Raw genomic sequence first — 15,547 nt, 5'->3', positions numbered from 1 at the left:
ATTCGATCCATCCATCCATCCATCCATCCATCCATGTTCTGAGCCGCTTCTCCTCATGAGGGTCGCGGGCGTGCTGGAGCCTATCCCAGCTCTCATCGGGCAGGAGGCGGGGTACACCCTGAACTGGTTGCCAGCCAATCGCAGGGCACATACAAACATTCGCACTCACACCTACGGGCAATTTAGAGTTGTCAATTAACCTAGCATGCATGTTTTTGGGATGTGGGAGGAAACTGGAGTGCACGGAGAACATGCAAACTCCACAAAGGCGGGGCCGGGGATCGAACGCCGGTCCTCAGAACTGTGAGGCAGACGCTCTAACCAGTCATGCCGCCTATGGAATTCGATATGTATCCCAATTTTAATGTTGGGGTGGAAGATACCGCAGAGAAAACAAAATCCACTGACAACAATTTGTATTTATTTTTTTGCAGAAAGCTTCCTTGTTCATGGTGGATAACAAGATAATAGCATTTTTTATTCTGTGGTAGGGAGAAAGTTTCTATTACCCCTCAAACAGCACAAAGAGAAAAGGAATTGCTCAAATAAAAGCGTTAACAACATGGAGATTCGAATTTGAGTTTTTCCTTTTAGGAGAAGGCGTTAAGATTATACAAACAGGGGAAGTCTCCAACCATTTGCATTCCTGGTCTGTTTTGTATTTTTATATATTTTTTTTATTTAATACTGCAAACAAAAATCAATCAACAAATACTAATCAAAACAGCACATTTTGCCTTTGTGCTTGGCAGAGTTAATCGAAAATTAGCGACGTGACTATAAGTGACATAAGCTGTTTTAGTCACTGCGTGTTCCTGTGACTAACTAAAAAAGCTAATCTAAATCAGAGTTGCATATGAGTTGATGCTGGCGATTGGGAGGGTGGTAGGGGGTTGGGGGGAACAAAACAGAAAACAGAAAAATAAATAGCCATTCAGTGAGATTAAAAGGAGTCTACTTCTTGTCGGTTGATAAAACAGCTTTGCTCTCTTGTGCAAGTTTCCATTTCGCTGCTTTACATCTAATGGAGCTTTTCAGCTAATTATCCCGCTGGCCAGCAGATGCATTCACTTTTACTTCCATTCAGCAAGCAAGCTTTTGTCTTTCCACAATAAGGGAAATGTGTGATATTAAGCAAAAGTGAATAAAATGTCTGTCCTTCTCACACACTGATAAAAGATACACACACACACACACGCAGGTACGTATGCACACTCGCACTTTAAGGAAGATATATTTCTTCAAATTATCCATTTTTTTCCCCGTTCACTTAACAGATTTACAAGATTTATTTATTTTTTTACAATACTAAAATCTTACCAATTATTAGATGCTCACACCTTAAGTAAGTAAATAAAAGATGTTGAGGATACTTTAAAAAGCCTTTTTTAAAACGGTTGAAATATCCATCCATCCATCCATTTTCTGTACCGCTTTCTCCTCACAAGGGTCGCGGGCGTGCTGCAGCCTATCCCAGCTATCTTCGGGCGAGAGGCGGGGTACACCCTGAACTGGTCGCCAGCCAATCGCAGGGCACATCGAAACAAACAACCATTCGCACTCACACGCACACTTACGGGCAATTTTAGAGTCTTCAGTCAACCTACCACGCATGTTTTTGGGATGTGGGAGGAAACCGGAGTGCCCGGAGAAAACCCACACAGGCACGGGGAGAACATGCAAACTCCACACAGGCGGGGCCGGGGATTGAACGCCGGTCCCCAGAACTGTGAGGCAGATGTGCTAACCAGTCGTCCACTGTGCCGCTTTTTTGAAATACTACAAACAAAATATTTAAAAAAAAAAAAAAAAAAAAAAAAAAAGTTTGTGGAGGATGTTGCAGTATCGTTTTTTTTTTCTTCTTCTTTCAAATACAGTAAAACCTGCAGCAGCATGTTAAATTATTTATACTGAAATCTGAAATCTTTATGTGGTACCTTTTAGTGGAGGGGCTGGCAGCTTCCTCCTCTGATGGCGTGAAGAGTCCAGGGTTTGTGGCTACATTGTCAGTCAAAACAACAGACATCATCATGACTCTACTAGATGTACTGTATATAGTCATTTAATAACACATGGGTACATGATTCGATACCTTTGCTGTTGGCTTGAACTTGGAGATATGATTGCACACAGTCACATTTAACCCTGCTGTTTTAAGAGCCGATATCCTGGCCTCAATGTTGGATATCTAAAAGTAGAAATAATATGCAAGATACTTGATGAACTTGTAAAATACTTTAGGCCCTGAATGATGCGATTTGGGTAAATAGGGATTACGTCTAAGTAAGTTTACACAGTTCAAAAGTAAATTAAAGGTTGATTTGGGATAGAGTGGTTTGACATGATCGCCCAGACTTCCCTCTCCCAAGCCAGTGCGTCGTGTTCTTCCAGGGGAGATCCCAAAGCATTTCCAGGCCAGCCAGGTGACAGTCTCTCTTGCAGGTTGTCCCCAGGGCCTCCTCCCGATGGGATGTGCCCTGGAAACTCATTTCGGCCACTTGTGTCCAGTTTCTTGTTCTTTTGGTCACGGCCCACAACTTGTGACCATAGGTGAGGGTGACAATATAGATCAACTGGTAAATCGAGAGCCTCCAAAGTCGATCATCCAACTGCAGCCTAGGTTGTCCTGGTGCCAAGTGCACATGTGGATACCCTTATGCTTGAACATTGTGTTGGCTACGGACAATCTTCGATGAGCACAGAAGTCCTATAACAGAACACCACTTGAGGTCTTGCCAGCAGAACGAGGGAGTCACCAGAGGGCATACTTTTCCAGCAGCCCCACCTTTCAAAGACTCCAAAAAGGGTGGGTACGCGAAGATGCTGTTTAGTCTATAGGCACAAACAATGGTAAGGACCGCCCTTCCAACTTCTCATCCACTGGGTTGAACTCCAACATACAGGCACCAAGCTAGTGCTGGGAATAAGTACAGTTTGTACTTTCAAGAGAACTGGTACCAGAGCCCAAGCTCTGTGTCGAGGCAAGCCCGACTACAACTAGTCTGAGCTTCTCAACCTTGCACACCAGCTCAGGCGACCTTCTCTGCCAGAGAGGTGACATTCTATGCTTTTGTAGCATGGGATCATGTCGCTAAGTTCCCCCACCTTCAGCAACCACTCAGCTCGGATTCTATTTGATCTGCTGCTCCGCTAAACAACAAAGAATTCTCTCCAGTACCTGCATTTCAGATTGTTGGACCTGAGCAGCAGCGGTAGCCACCTGGTCTTCCAGGAAAGCCAGTTCTGTGTCGGTGGTCCCACTGCTGATATTGCGGGCACGCTGCTCCAAGTCCCCAAGTGCACCCTCTAGGCCATATACAGCGCCAGCAGCCAGGTAAACCTTCAAGGTGAGAATCATTGAGGTACTGTTAGGACTGGGAAAATAACTAACTATTATATATATATATATATATATATATATATATATATAATTGATGTGAGGCAAAGCATTTAGAGTTACATTCTCCTCCATCTTGGTGAGCCTCTGGTCCAGTCTGCGGGTCTCGGAGCTGCTGGAGATGGTGGACGGGCTCTGAGAATCTGAGGGCGTGCAGCCATCCCCTCCTGCCTCGCTGATCAGCTCCTCGGTGGCATTCAAAACCTTCAACACCTCTGTGGTGATGCTGCAGAGAGAGGCCGCCGAGTACTTCTGCGTCATTTGAAGAACACACACACACACACACACATCATCATCATCATAGTTTTATCATGAGCTCTCCCATGAATGTTATACAGTGTGTCCACAAAATATTTTATGACATTATGATGTCAAAACAAATTCAAACATATTGATAAATATATCCAAAGATGTGCATCAGTGGTACCCCAATTTCCACAACTGGGTTGCTGATGGTGATGACTACCATTTTAAGCATGATGGTGCACTGCCACATTGGCATCTTCCGCTCAGGAGATTTCTCAATGAGTACAATAACTTTGGATAAACATTTCAAGTTTCTCCAGAGAAGAGAGGGTTTTTATAAAAATGCACACTTTGGTGCACGTACACTACTCATGCACATACGCTACTAAGGGATATTAGACTTTCTAATGAAATTACTGGCTGAACCTAAAATGGAGGTGAACTTATTTTGACCTTTTCTAAACTTTTGAATGAATGTCCAACTGTTCAATGTTTCAGTAGCTTTCCACATCTTGCTGTGCACTTAAAAGGAAGCGAAAAGCAAAGTTTACAGCAGGTGCGCGATTCATTAATTGACCGATACATTTCCAAAGACGTCCACATCTATGATTTTCTGTGACTCTTTAAAATGACTCTTTAAAGAGGAACGGCGCCACATCGTCACAGATGTAACAGACAATCTACCGACAAATACTGTAATTACGTTTAGTGATACCAAAAAAAAGCTCCACCTGGCCACCACCAAGCTGTACAATACAGTATTTACGTTATTTTACGAAATACATAACTATTTATAATTTCACCTGTGGCTAAAAAGCACAGTACGGAGTATCCATGGCTGAAATGCACAAGTGCATTCAATGAATGGATCAATCATTGCCAACAGCCTCTCAAATAGCCACACTCCTTTATTGCTCGCCTGTTTCCTCGCTTAGTATTTTTATAATATAGCTACAGGGAAATCTGCTTCTTCCTTGACAATCGCGTCATGTTGCATTAAGTTCAATAAATAAATAAAAAACATTTCAAAACTGGACGCAGTATTTCAGTTGCAGTGAGATGGTAAGCGCGAGAGGGTCAGTCGCCAGGTGTGCAGATGTGATTCGCCGACTGTAATTTGTCCGGGACTGTCCATTTCACTTGCATTCAGCTGGATTCATCCTGAAATTCTACTCCAAAGCCAAATATCACATTCTTTTTGTGAGCAGTGTATATCATATTTACTTTAAATATGCAGTACACACAACTTAAAACTTAAGTCAACTTTTTAAGTTTAAGTCAAGAAGTTTAGCCTCACTGGAGTGCGCTGGCGCCTATCCCAACTGACTTTGAGCGAGAAGCGGGCTACAACCTGAACTTGCTGCCAGTCAATCGCAGTGCGCATATACAGTAGACAAACAGCCATTCACACTCACATTCACACCTAAGGGCAAATTAGAGTCTCCAATCAATGGAACGTGCATGTTTTCGGAATGTGGGATGAAAACAGAGTTCGTGGAGAAAACCCATGCAAGCACGGGGAGAACACGTAAACTCAGATGTGGGCGAGAGTTGAACCCCCATATCTCAGAACTGTGAGGCAGACGTGCTTATCACTTTTTCCACTGTGCTGCATTATTTTATTATTATTAGTAGTCTGGCTCCTCTCGATGTGGAGGAGCAGCGTGTCGGTGGAATTGAGGAGGTCTTGGAAGTATTCTCCCCACCGACTCACAATGTCCCGAGTCGAGGCCAGCAGCGCCCCATCCCCACGATACACAGTGTTGATGGTGCATTGCTTCCCCCTCCTGAGACGCCGGACGGTGGACCAGAATTTCCTCGAAGACGTCCGGAAGTCTTTCTCCATGGCTTCACCGAACTCCTCCCATACCCGGGTTTTTGCATCAGCGACCACCAAAGCTGCATTCCGCTTGGCCAGCCGGTACCCATCGGCTGCCTCAGGAGTCCCACGGGCCAAAAAGGCCCAATAGGACTCCTCCTTCAGCTTGACTGGGTTTGCCGGGTACTCTGGTTTCCTCGGACATTCCAAAAATATGCATGGCGTTATTATTTTATATTTTGAGTATAGCGCTCTTGTGAAAACGCTTCATAACAACGTTTAGTTGTTCAAGAAAAATTATTTTGGATCTGCAGGACACCTGAAAAATGCTTCCTCCTCAATGTCTTGCTCATGAACACCCTCATAGTGCAACTCTTTTATCACAAAGGAAAGGCAGTACAGTATTCGATGGCAGATGGGGGATCTTTTATTTCTTCAAGGTCCCATTCCATCAAAATCAATTTTTGTCCCCAAAAAAATCTGAATTGCGCCGTGTTCGCGGTCAGATTTCGGGTGTATCTCGGCGGCTTTCGTGATTACTTTTGCGACAACACATCGTCAGTAGGGTAAAACTAACCCGGTCTTACGATTGTCTAGAGACAGCTCACGCTCACTATTAGTGGAGAAACAATCCAACGCTTGGTGAATTCTGCTTCACAAAGATGGTAATAAAAGAGAGATCCCAAGATCCAAAATTTATGTTGCGATGAATGCTTGGCCACCGCAAGCCAGTTATCCCTGTGGTGACTTTTCCAAAAGTATAACCCCTGGCTATGATGATGATAGTTGTAGATAAAGTGCGAAAAAGGGTATCCTGCACTGTTAAGACATTCCTGTCAATTATATAATGATTTACCACATACCATACAGTGAACTATTTTAAAGTGATTACACAGTAATTAACTACATTTTCCACTGCATCATGGGATTTTGGTGGACGTCACAGAGAGTTACGGTATTTTGCAGTAGAAGTTCTGATGCTAACATAAACCCAAGGGGCTCTAATGGGTGCACGAGTTATAAATAATTCACTTCAATTGTGTCAGTTGGAGTTAAAATTAACAGACTGGCAGATTGATTCCCCCTCCCCCCCCTTTACAGTCGGAGCAGTCATGATTTGATCAGTTGTGAAACCCACCAGAAATAGATCACATGTCAAACCATACTGTCAGAGACAAGTCGTACTGAAGCCTGACACTGCTCACACAACACAGGACATAAGTGTATTTTCAAGACTATTGAAGAAAATAACTAAAAAAAAAAAAAAAAAAAAAAAAACTTGTTTGCATCCATCACCAGCCACAATATTAGGTACAATTGCACAATCTAATAAGATTCTGGAGTTATTTATAAAAAAAAAAAAAAAAAAAAAAAAAAAAAAAAATGCACAGCAAGAACGTCTAATCTCGTTTATCCAAGGAAAAGTGATTAGGTATCTGAAATATGGGAATGATATTTACCGGTAGTTTTACACCACTGCAAACTACTGTATAATAACAATGATGAATGGAGTTTTAAATCAATATCTTCCCTGACAGTGTCGATCGAAAGTGAAAATGTATGTACAAATCCGACTACGACTTTATTACCTATTGTTATGGCTGGGCTAGCGAAAGTGCAACATCTATACCTGTAGACGGTGTTCTGTATGATTATGAATGAATTATTAGATATTGTTAGCTTTGTAAAGATAGTATTGAGCCGTGGAAAATCAGAAGTGAGGAAGTGAAAAATAGTCAAAAATGACGGCGACAGAGAAGCAACAATGGTTACATCACATTTGTCGATATGGAGTAACGGAAAAATAAGGCAGGTAAAACGAAGAGGGATGAAGAAATATGAGACAAACAGCAAGACAAGCAGCATCCTAAACAAAATCCCTTCTGTCCTCTCATCTCCTTACCTGGTTGTCAGACAGCACCACCTCCTGGGAGGATGGCGTAACAGCAGGCGAGCTGGCAGCACTGGAGCTGCTCCTCCATTCTGTCATCTCCTTCTCCAAATCTCGCCTGTGCTGTCTCTTGTTTTTTCTCCTCTCTCCTCTCTTCTGCTCCTTCTCATCTGGTATCTCGCTCAAACTCCCCACTCTCTTCTCTAACCTCCTCTCCTTCTCTCGGCCTTCTCCGCTCAATGGCGGACATTTTATCAACCTCTCACTTCTTGTCATCTCTTGGCTGTTCACTTGACCACCTGGCTCACTCGCTTTCTCGCTGAATCTAAAACTTGACCTTGGGTTCTCCTTTTCTCTGTCTTTCAGCTTTGGTCTGCCACTGTGTTTCTCCATCAGCTCCTCCTCAGACGAGCTGCTCTCTCTGCTGTTGGTGCGGCTCCTGACCAGCTTCCTGATCCTGGATTGCAGTTCTTCCTTCAGAGGGTTGCCTGTGCCAGACACGGGTCCCGAGCTGGCAAGGTGGGGCCCCGGAGCCAGAGAGTCCGGTGAACGAGGGATGCTCAGGTCCACTGAATTCGGGGTTACTTTGTCCCAGTATTGGGATTCGGGGGTGATGGCATCGAATGTGAAGGCATCTGGTGCGGCTGTGCTCATTGGCACGCCGTCAGGTACGGGCTGATCTTCGCTTAGGCCCCTCTTCAGTAGGTCATTGAGAAGAAAACCACTGCTCTCCTTCAGGAGAAAAATATTCACACACAAAATAGATTAAATATATATATATATATATATAACTATAAAGACTATTTTATTGACAAAAAAACCACAACACAGAGATTCAGGAGACTTAAGACTCAACATGGGCTATAGTGGTTAGCACATCTCCCTCAAGGTTATGAGATTTGGGATTTGAATCACATCTCCAGCCTTCGTGTGTGCTCATGCTCGCCCAGTGCTTGCGTGGATTTTCTCCAGGTAGTCCGGCCTCTTCCCACATCCCCCAAAAACTCAACTCAACTTCATTTAGAGAGCTCTTTAAAACAACCACAGCTGCACACAATGTGTTACGCATTATATAAAAATAAAACTTTTAAAAACTAATTAAACAGAGGGCAAATTGAAACAGATTAATAGTGACGTTAAAAACAAAAAACAAAAACACAAACAGTGCAGAGTCTCACGAGTTTTAACGATGGACACTGAGGAGGCTTGCCAAATATTTAGGGGGAGGTTATTTGAAAGAGATGGACCAGCAAGAGAAAAAGCTCTATCCCCTCTGAGCTTTTGTTTAGACCTTGGCACCTCCAGCACCGTCTGGTCGGGTGACCTGAAGCAACGTACAGGAGTGGAGAGGTGGAGCACCTCAGAGAGGTAAGGTTGGGCGAGACCATTTAAAGATTTAAAAAATAATTTAAAAAAAAATCTTAAAATGGATTCTAAAATGCACAGGAAGGAAGGGAGGCCAGAAATGGGGTAATGTGCTCCCTCCTACGTGCTCCAGTTCGGAAGCGAGCAGCAGCGTTCTGAGCCAACTGGAGACGTCTGAGGGAGGACTGACTCACTCCAAAATAAAGTGCATTGCAGTAATCCGGAATGAAGGCATGGATTAGTGTTTCAATGTGCAGTTGTGAAACAAAAGGCTTTACTTTAGCCACCTGCCTAAAATAAAGAAAAGCTGGCTTTGATAACTGCACCAATTTGCCAATCGGGTTTTAAATCACTGTCCATTTTGAAAAAGTTTGAGACTGTTGAGTTGGGGTTACAAGGGCCACTCGGACCAAACTAACTTTTGTTTTCTTATCATTAAAATGCAAAACGTTCAATACCATGCAGGCTTTAATGTCCTTAAGACATAAAAGAGGCTTTAAGGAGAAGGCGTCCTTTTCTTTAGCGGGACATAGATCTGACTGCCGTCGGCATAACAATGAAAAGAAATGTGACGTTTTCTCAGGATGGAACCCAGTGGCAGCAAATATAAAGAAAACAGCAGGGACCCCGAAACAGAACCTTGTGGAACCCACTAAGACAGTGACCAAGGCTTACGCTCAAAGTTCTGCCTGCGAGATAGGATCTATACCACTCAGAAGCACTACCACTAATGCCCACCAGGTGCTGCAAATGAGTCAGAAGGATACTGTGGTCCACATAATCAAATTCTGCATGCATCCATCCATCCATCCATTTTCCGTACCGCAGACGTGCTGGAGCCTATTCCAGCTGACTCTGGGCGAGAGGCAGGGTACACCCTGGACTGATCGCCAGTCAATCTCAGGGCACATACAAACATTCACACCTACAGGCAATCTAGAGTTCTCAATTAACCTACCATGCATGTTTTTGGGATGTGGGAGGAAACCAGAGTACCCGGAGAAAACCCACACAGGCATAGGGAGAACATGCAAACTCCACACAGGCGAGGCCGGATTTGAACCCGGGTCCTCAGAACTGTGAGGCTGACGTGCCAACCAGTGATGCCGCAATGCTGCATGCATGTAAGGGTATTATACATTTTAAATTGTTTGATAAATAATTGGTTAATGATGATAAATTATCACATTAAAATTAGCATCAATTATGTCATATTTTTAACATATTTTACATACACATTAAAACTGCTCAATCTGCTCAATTTAAAATTCACATCTGGCCCTTTCGTAGGCCTACAATATGTGCCCTGCGATTGGCAGGCGACCAAGGTGGAGGGTGGACCCCGCCTCTTGCCAAAAGTCAGCCGGGATCGTCTCCAGCAAAAAAAATGGAGAAAACCATAGACGTTTCGGGCCACACGGTGGCAACCCAAGGTTTCACAATAACATTTAAGACTTTACACATGCAATATCGGTAACTGCGCGAATGTATGAATATCATTGCTCAATGAAAAATCCGACCCATATATTTCCATCCACCTGTTTCTGTTTCTGTCTGTGTTTTCTTAAGTATTGTATTAGTTGCTTCAATTGCCTTGCAGGAGGACCAATAGTGGAGTTTCAATCAAAGTTTTGAATTAAGCTTTTTATAACTGGTTATGTGAATATTTTGAAGGTCAGGGGAAAAACACGTATTCATTCTGAAAATCTGACTTTTTCAGGAAGACAAGTAAAGATTATAAACAAGTAATTATGTGGCAAAAATGTTTCGGTATTGCTGGACGATCATAGCACTTTTAGTAAGCACGTAGTCAGTATTTAGGAATTGGTATTATTAAACTATGATGTAGTCATCTATTCATCCCTTTGGCTTTTTGACTCGAGAACAGCATTTCTCAACATTCACGTGCAATCTATAAGGGAGCGATAATTTGTATTTGGTACAATATGTTACCTGAATGGACTGTGAGTAGTTCTGGCTCCCGGACCTGCTCTCATTTGATGAATCTCTCTTGCTTGTGCGGCGGCGCCGTGACCTTCTAACTGGGTCGTTTTGCCTTTCTTCCGCCTCACTGCTGTCCCCCATTACCTGCAAATGTGAATGTTGTGTAAATTAACCTGTTTACCAGTCGGGAATTTGGTATGTCAAAGCCTGACTCAATTTACTGACAAGGGAAATTACACTGCGGTTATACTAAAACAATTCACAAGCACAACAAATGAGATACAAGAGTTTTATCAACACATTTGCCTCTACAAATGCTCACATTAGATTGATTAATTTATTAATTTAACAATATCATTGATTGTACTTCGCACTGTGTCATACTTAGAGGTACTTATCATATTCTGGTTACTTTATTTAGTAGTAATAAGAGTAGCATCTCTGAGTACAATGGAATACAATTGGACGCCACTGCAAAGTACAACTATACTGTACATTTCTTGTAGTGCATCACAGATTGGGTAGGGGTACCTAATATGACTGATGGTGAAGGTTTTTTTTTTTTTTTTTTTTTTTTAATTCTTCCCACCAACGCTAAAAAAAAAAAAATATCCAAAAGTAATAATCTGAAGGCAACACACCTTGGGGTTGAAGTTTACATCCAGTGCCCCTGAGAGAAGCGGATATGGTGAGAGGTTTTGGTGAAGGTGTTGGTGGTAGAATGGTTGGTGGTAAGGGTGAAGATGCGTGTCTGACGGTCCTTTCTTCCTAAGCAGGCTTTGAGGCGGTTTCCGAGGACACGAGGACCGCGCAGATGACGCCTCCGAGTCAGAATTGAGAGTCTCCGTGTTGGTGTACTGGCCAGAGGAAGGTGAGGTCACGGGCAGGTGCTGCGTATACGTCCACTCGGGGTCATGCTGCGAGTCCGTATAGTAGGTCTCATCGGACAATTTGCGGCGGAACTGTTGCAACGCTGCCCCCCAGCTGCCTTGGTCGCCCTCCTCAGAGTCAGAACCCATCTCGTCGTAGGCTGAGACGACGCCGGACTCCTTCTCCAAGACGCTGAACACCAGGCTCTTCCTCTTGGTCAGGAGGCTGGGACGAGACAGCTGAGAGCTGTGGAGAGCGATCCAGTTGCCGTCTGGACTTTGGAGGACTGAGGATGCACCTGGTTACATAAGACAAAACATGATGTTTAAGCTTGGCATCAACGGAACCCACTCACCTCTAGGGGTGTCTTACGCTTACTTTTTATTTTTACATTTCAGTTTTAACATTAGTTGTGTATCCTTTTCTCTCTCGCTTTCTCTTTTGTTGCGCTGCCAAAAAAAAGTAGTCTTACTCTTAAAAGACTGAAGTGGATTGTGGAACACATTGTATTCAGCTCACAAGTAATAAAGAAGTGTTCCAAATAAAACCATCACCGGTATTTTGCACACAGAATGATGACTGTAAATCCACTGCAACCTGGTGAGATACAAGAAATTAACTGTCATTACTGGAATTGTCCAGACGGTCGACACTCTTCCAGGTGGGTAGGGACGTGGCTTTAGCCTCCCTCTTTAGCGAGGAGTACTCATGTAGGCTATCCCCCGCGCCAGCAGCCTCGTCCTGAGGAATTTTCTCGGGAGAGTCGTCACTGGTGAGGGAGAAGGCTGAGCGTGAGCGCTGAAAACACACACACGCAGAAATGTACATGAAGGACCACATACGGGACTAAAATATGAAGGTATATAAAGGCCAAACATTACTCAATTGAATTAGCCCTAAATTGCACACTTTCTGCATTTGCCCCAATTTCGCAGATGGAAATGGGCAATCAAAACATAATCACCTTAGCAGACGTAACTAATCTCAACACATCCACTTAAAAGTTCTGTTTTAAACCACTAAGGAGAAACTCGTTGCGGCTAAAAATTCTCATCAGTAGGTGGCGCTAAAGGAAAGCCAATAAGGAGCTAATTTTGAGGCAAGAGGTTGACAGTCAGTCAGCAATGCGGACATATCTGTGAGCATAGGCCACAAGGAGCCCAGTGCGTATTTGCATGCAAGTGTGTCTAATTGAGCGTGTTTGAAGTGAAGCTGATCAACAGAGGCGGTCCCGTGGCAACCTGAGCTGTTGAGGAAGGATCCAAACGCATTCCACGGAACTTGGATCACGACACAGTAAAACCTGGGAGCGCAGCTTTGATGCTTTGCTCGAGCACAGGATGATGACAAATGTCACTGATGACAAAAAAGTCCCTGCTGGCGAAGTTGTGAGACTCTAACAAACAGTTCATGTGTAACTGATGACATGAGTGTTGCATATTTCTACTCATCAGTTTCATTGTTGCCTCCAAGGATCAATTTTAGTTTGTTCCCCCCCCCACGAGGGCTGCTTTAAAACATATGCAAAGTGAAAATAACAGGTATTAGAAACCAGCTTTATTTTGTTTCTCAAAGAATGACTTCTCCCATATATATATATATATATATATATATATATATATATATAATCAAAACATTACAATTACACTAATGTAATAGTTTCTTTTTTTTTTTTTAAATCAACATTAGGTTTATTATTGTGGTTGTAGTCTGCAGAGGTGTAGAACTGCACTGCATCATACTGTGAGCAGTGTCCAATACTTTGGCCCTCTCGTGCAGCTAAATGACATTCATTGTTGTTGTATTGTAATGTACAATGTTGTTTACATTCATGCTCCTCTAGCTGTGCCCTAAACCGAGCATTAACAGGTGATGTCGTAGCGTTGATGCAGTTGTATTAACCTTCATTGTTCAGAGTTCAGTGCACGAACCCGTCGGCTGCCGCGAGTAGTGGGGCTCTCGAGGACAGAGTTTGACGAAAGTACTTTTGCGCAGTGCGAGCGGGCATCCGTTACACATGGGAACTGCACTATTTTACATTTATTGTACAACCCCAATTCCAATGAAGTCGGGACATTGTGTTAAACATAAATAAAAACAGCATACAATGATTTGCAAATTATGTTCAACCTATATTTAATTGAATACACTACAAAGACAAGATATTTCATGTTCAAACTGATAAACTTTGTTGTTTTTAGCAAATAATCATAAACTTAGAATTTTATGGCTGCAACACGTTCCAAAAAAGCTGGGACAGGGTCATGTTTACCACCGTGTTACATCACCTTTTTTTTTTTTTTTTTTTAAAACAACATTCAATAAACGTTTCGGAACTGAGGACACTAATTGTTGAAGCTTGTAGGTGGAATTATTTCCCATTCTTGCTTGATGTACAGCTTCAGCTGTTCAACAGTCCGGGGTCTCCGTTGTCGTATTTTACGCTTCATAATGCGGCAACATTTTCAATGGGAGACAGGTCTGGACTGCAGGCAGGCCAGTCTAGTACCCGCACTCTTTTACTACAAAGCCACGCTGTTGTAACACGTGCAGAATGTTGTTTGGCATTGTCTTGCTGAAATAAGCAGGGGCGTCCATGAAAAAGACAGTTGCTTGGATGGCAGCATATGTTTCTCCAAAACCTGTATGTACCTTTCAGCATTAATGGTGCCTTCACAGATGTGTAAATTACCCACGCCATTGGCACTAACACAGCCCCATACCATCACAGATGCTGGCTTTTGAACTTTGCGTCCATAACAGTCCGGACGGTTCTTTTCCTCTTTGGTCCAGAGGACACGACGTCCACAATTTCCAAAAACAATTTGAAATGTGGACTCGTCGGACCACAGAACAGTTTTCCACTTTGCATCAGTCCATCTTAGATGAGCTCGGGCCCAGAGAAGCCGGCGGCGTTTCAGGGCGTTGTTGATAAATGGCTTTTGCTTTGCATAATAGACTTTTAAGTTGCACTTACGGATGTAGCGCCGAGCTGCATTTTACTGACATTTGTTTTCTGAAGTGTTCCTGGGGCCATGTGGTGATATCCTTTACACATTGTCGGTTTTTGATGTAGTGCCGCCTGAGGGATCGAAGGTTGCGGACATTCAATGTTGGTTTTCGGCCTTGCCGCTTACATCCAGTGATGTCTCCAGATTCTCTGAACCTTTTGATGATATTATGGACCGTAGATGACGAAATCCCTAAATTCCTTGCAATTGTACGTTGAGGAATATTGTCCTTAAACTGTTCGACTATTTTCTCACGCACTTGTTCACAAAGAGCTGAACCTCGCCCCATCTTTGCTTGTGAATGACTGAGCAATTCAGGGAAGTTCCTTTTATATCCAATCATGGCACCCAGCTTGTCAAATTACTGGTAACAAGTTCTCAAAAAGAACCAGCTTTCAATTCTCATCTTTAGCAGTCTGTCACAAAATCATCCAGATAATAAATTAACAAGAAAGTTATACAAAGTCTTTTACACTGAAAGACTGACTTTTTCACTTGGGATGTTGGATGTATGTTGTGTTTGTGTGGTGGCGCTGACTAACCGAGAGGCTGAAGGATGCCTTGAGGGGGTCCGAAGGTCCTTGTGAAGACGTTTGGGGTTGTGAAGGTGAGGCTTGTTCACTGGTCTGAATCAAGGACTGAGGCTGAGGCCAGACTAAGTCATACTCTGTCTGCATCTCTGAGCGCTTCCTCCTCTGGATGATCTAATGAAAATCAATCAGTAATTAAAAAAAAAAAAACACATTTAAAAGTATTGTATTTCAGCTTTAATTGCCAGGGATTTGGATCGTGAATGTGATACACAACTTCAAACCACCGATTTTCACATGAGCAAAAGTATTGGAACATGTGATAGGTGTGATTTGTTGCCCGAGTGTGTCCTATTGGATTGAATATTCAAACAATAAATAGTACTGTTTCAGATGTGGGTTTTTGCCTGTGAAGATTACATTTATAGATACAGTACAGGTGTAACCAACATGAAACCAGACAGCTGTATATGG

General features: G+C 43.0%; 1 protein-coding gene across 6 annotated transcripts in view; it reads right to left on the bottom strand.

Annotated features, from left to right (window-relative positions):
• The window catches only part of myripb (myosin VIIA and Rab interacting protein b), an 83,637-nt gene that overhangs the window by 2,876 nt on the left and 65,214 nt on the right, over nt 1–15,547 (bottom strand). For 5 of the 6 annotated variants that reach the window (XM_061666931.1, XM_061666930.1, XM_061666929.1 and 2 more), the window contains 9 exons: nt 15,086–15,247; nt 12,162–12,330; nt 11,304–11,830; nt 10,672–10,806; nt 7,366–8,085; nt 3,461–3,649; nt 3,179–3,340; nt 2,093–2,188; nt 1,938–1,998 (listed from right to left, as the gene is read on the bottom strand). In XM_061666931.1, the coding sequence (XP_061522915.1) occupies nt 1,938–1,998; nt 2,093–2,188; nt 3,179–3,340; nt 3,461–3,649; nt 7,366–8,085; nt 10,672–10,806; nt 11,304–11,830; nt 12,162–12,330; nt 15,086–15,247 (2,221 nt within the window). The remainder of the gene's footprint in view (nt 1–1,937; nt 1,999–2,092; nt 2,189–3,178; nt 3,341–3,460; nt 3,650–7,365; nt 8,086–10,671; nt 10,807–11,303; nt 11,831–12,161; nt 12,331–15,085; nt 15,248–15,547) is intronic. The other variant, XM_061666933.1, reaches the window with a different exon arrangement.

This window comes from Phycodurus eques, chromosome 21 (assembly GCF_024500275.1).
Source record: "Phycodurus eques isolate BA_2022a chromosome 21, UOR_Pequ_1.1, whole genome shotgun sequence".
Classification (NCBI taxonomy): domain Eukaryota; kingdom Metazoa; phylum Chordata; class Actinopteri; order Syngnathiformes; family Syngnathidae; genus Phycodurus; species Phycodurus eques.
This window is presented reverse-complemented; position numbering and strand designations above follow the sequence as displayed.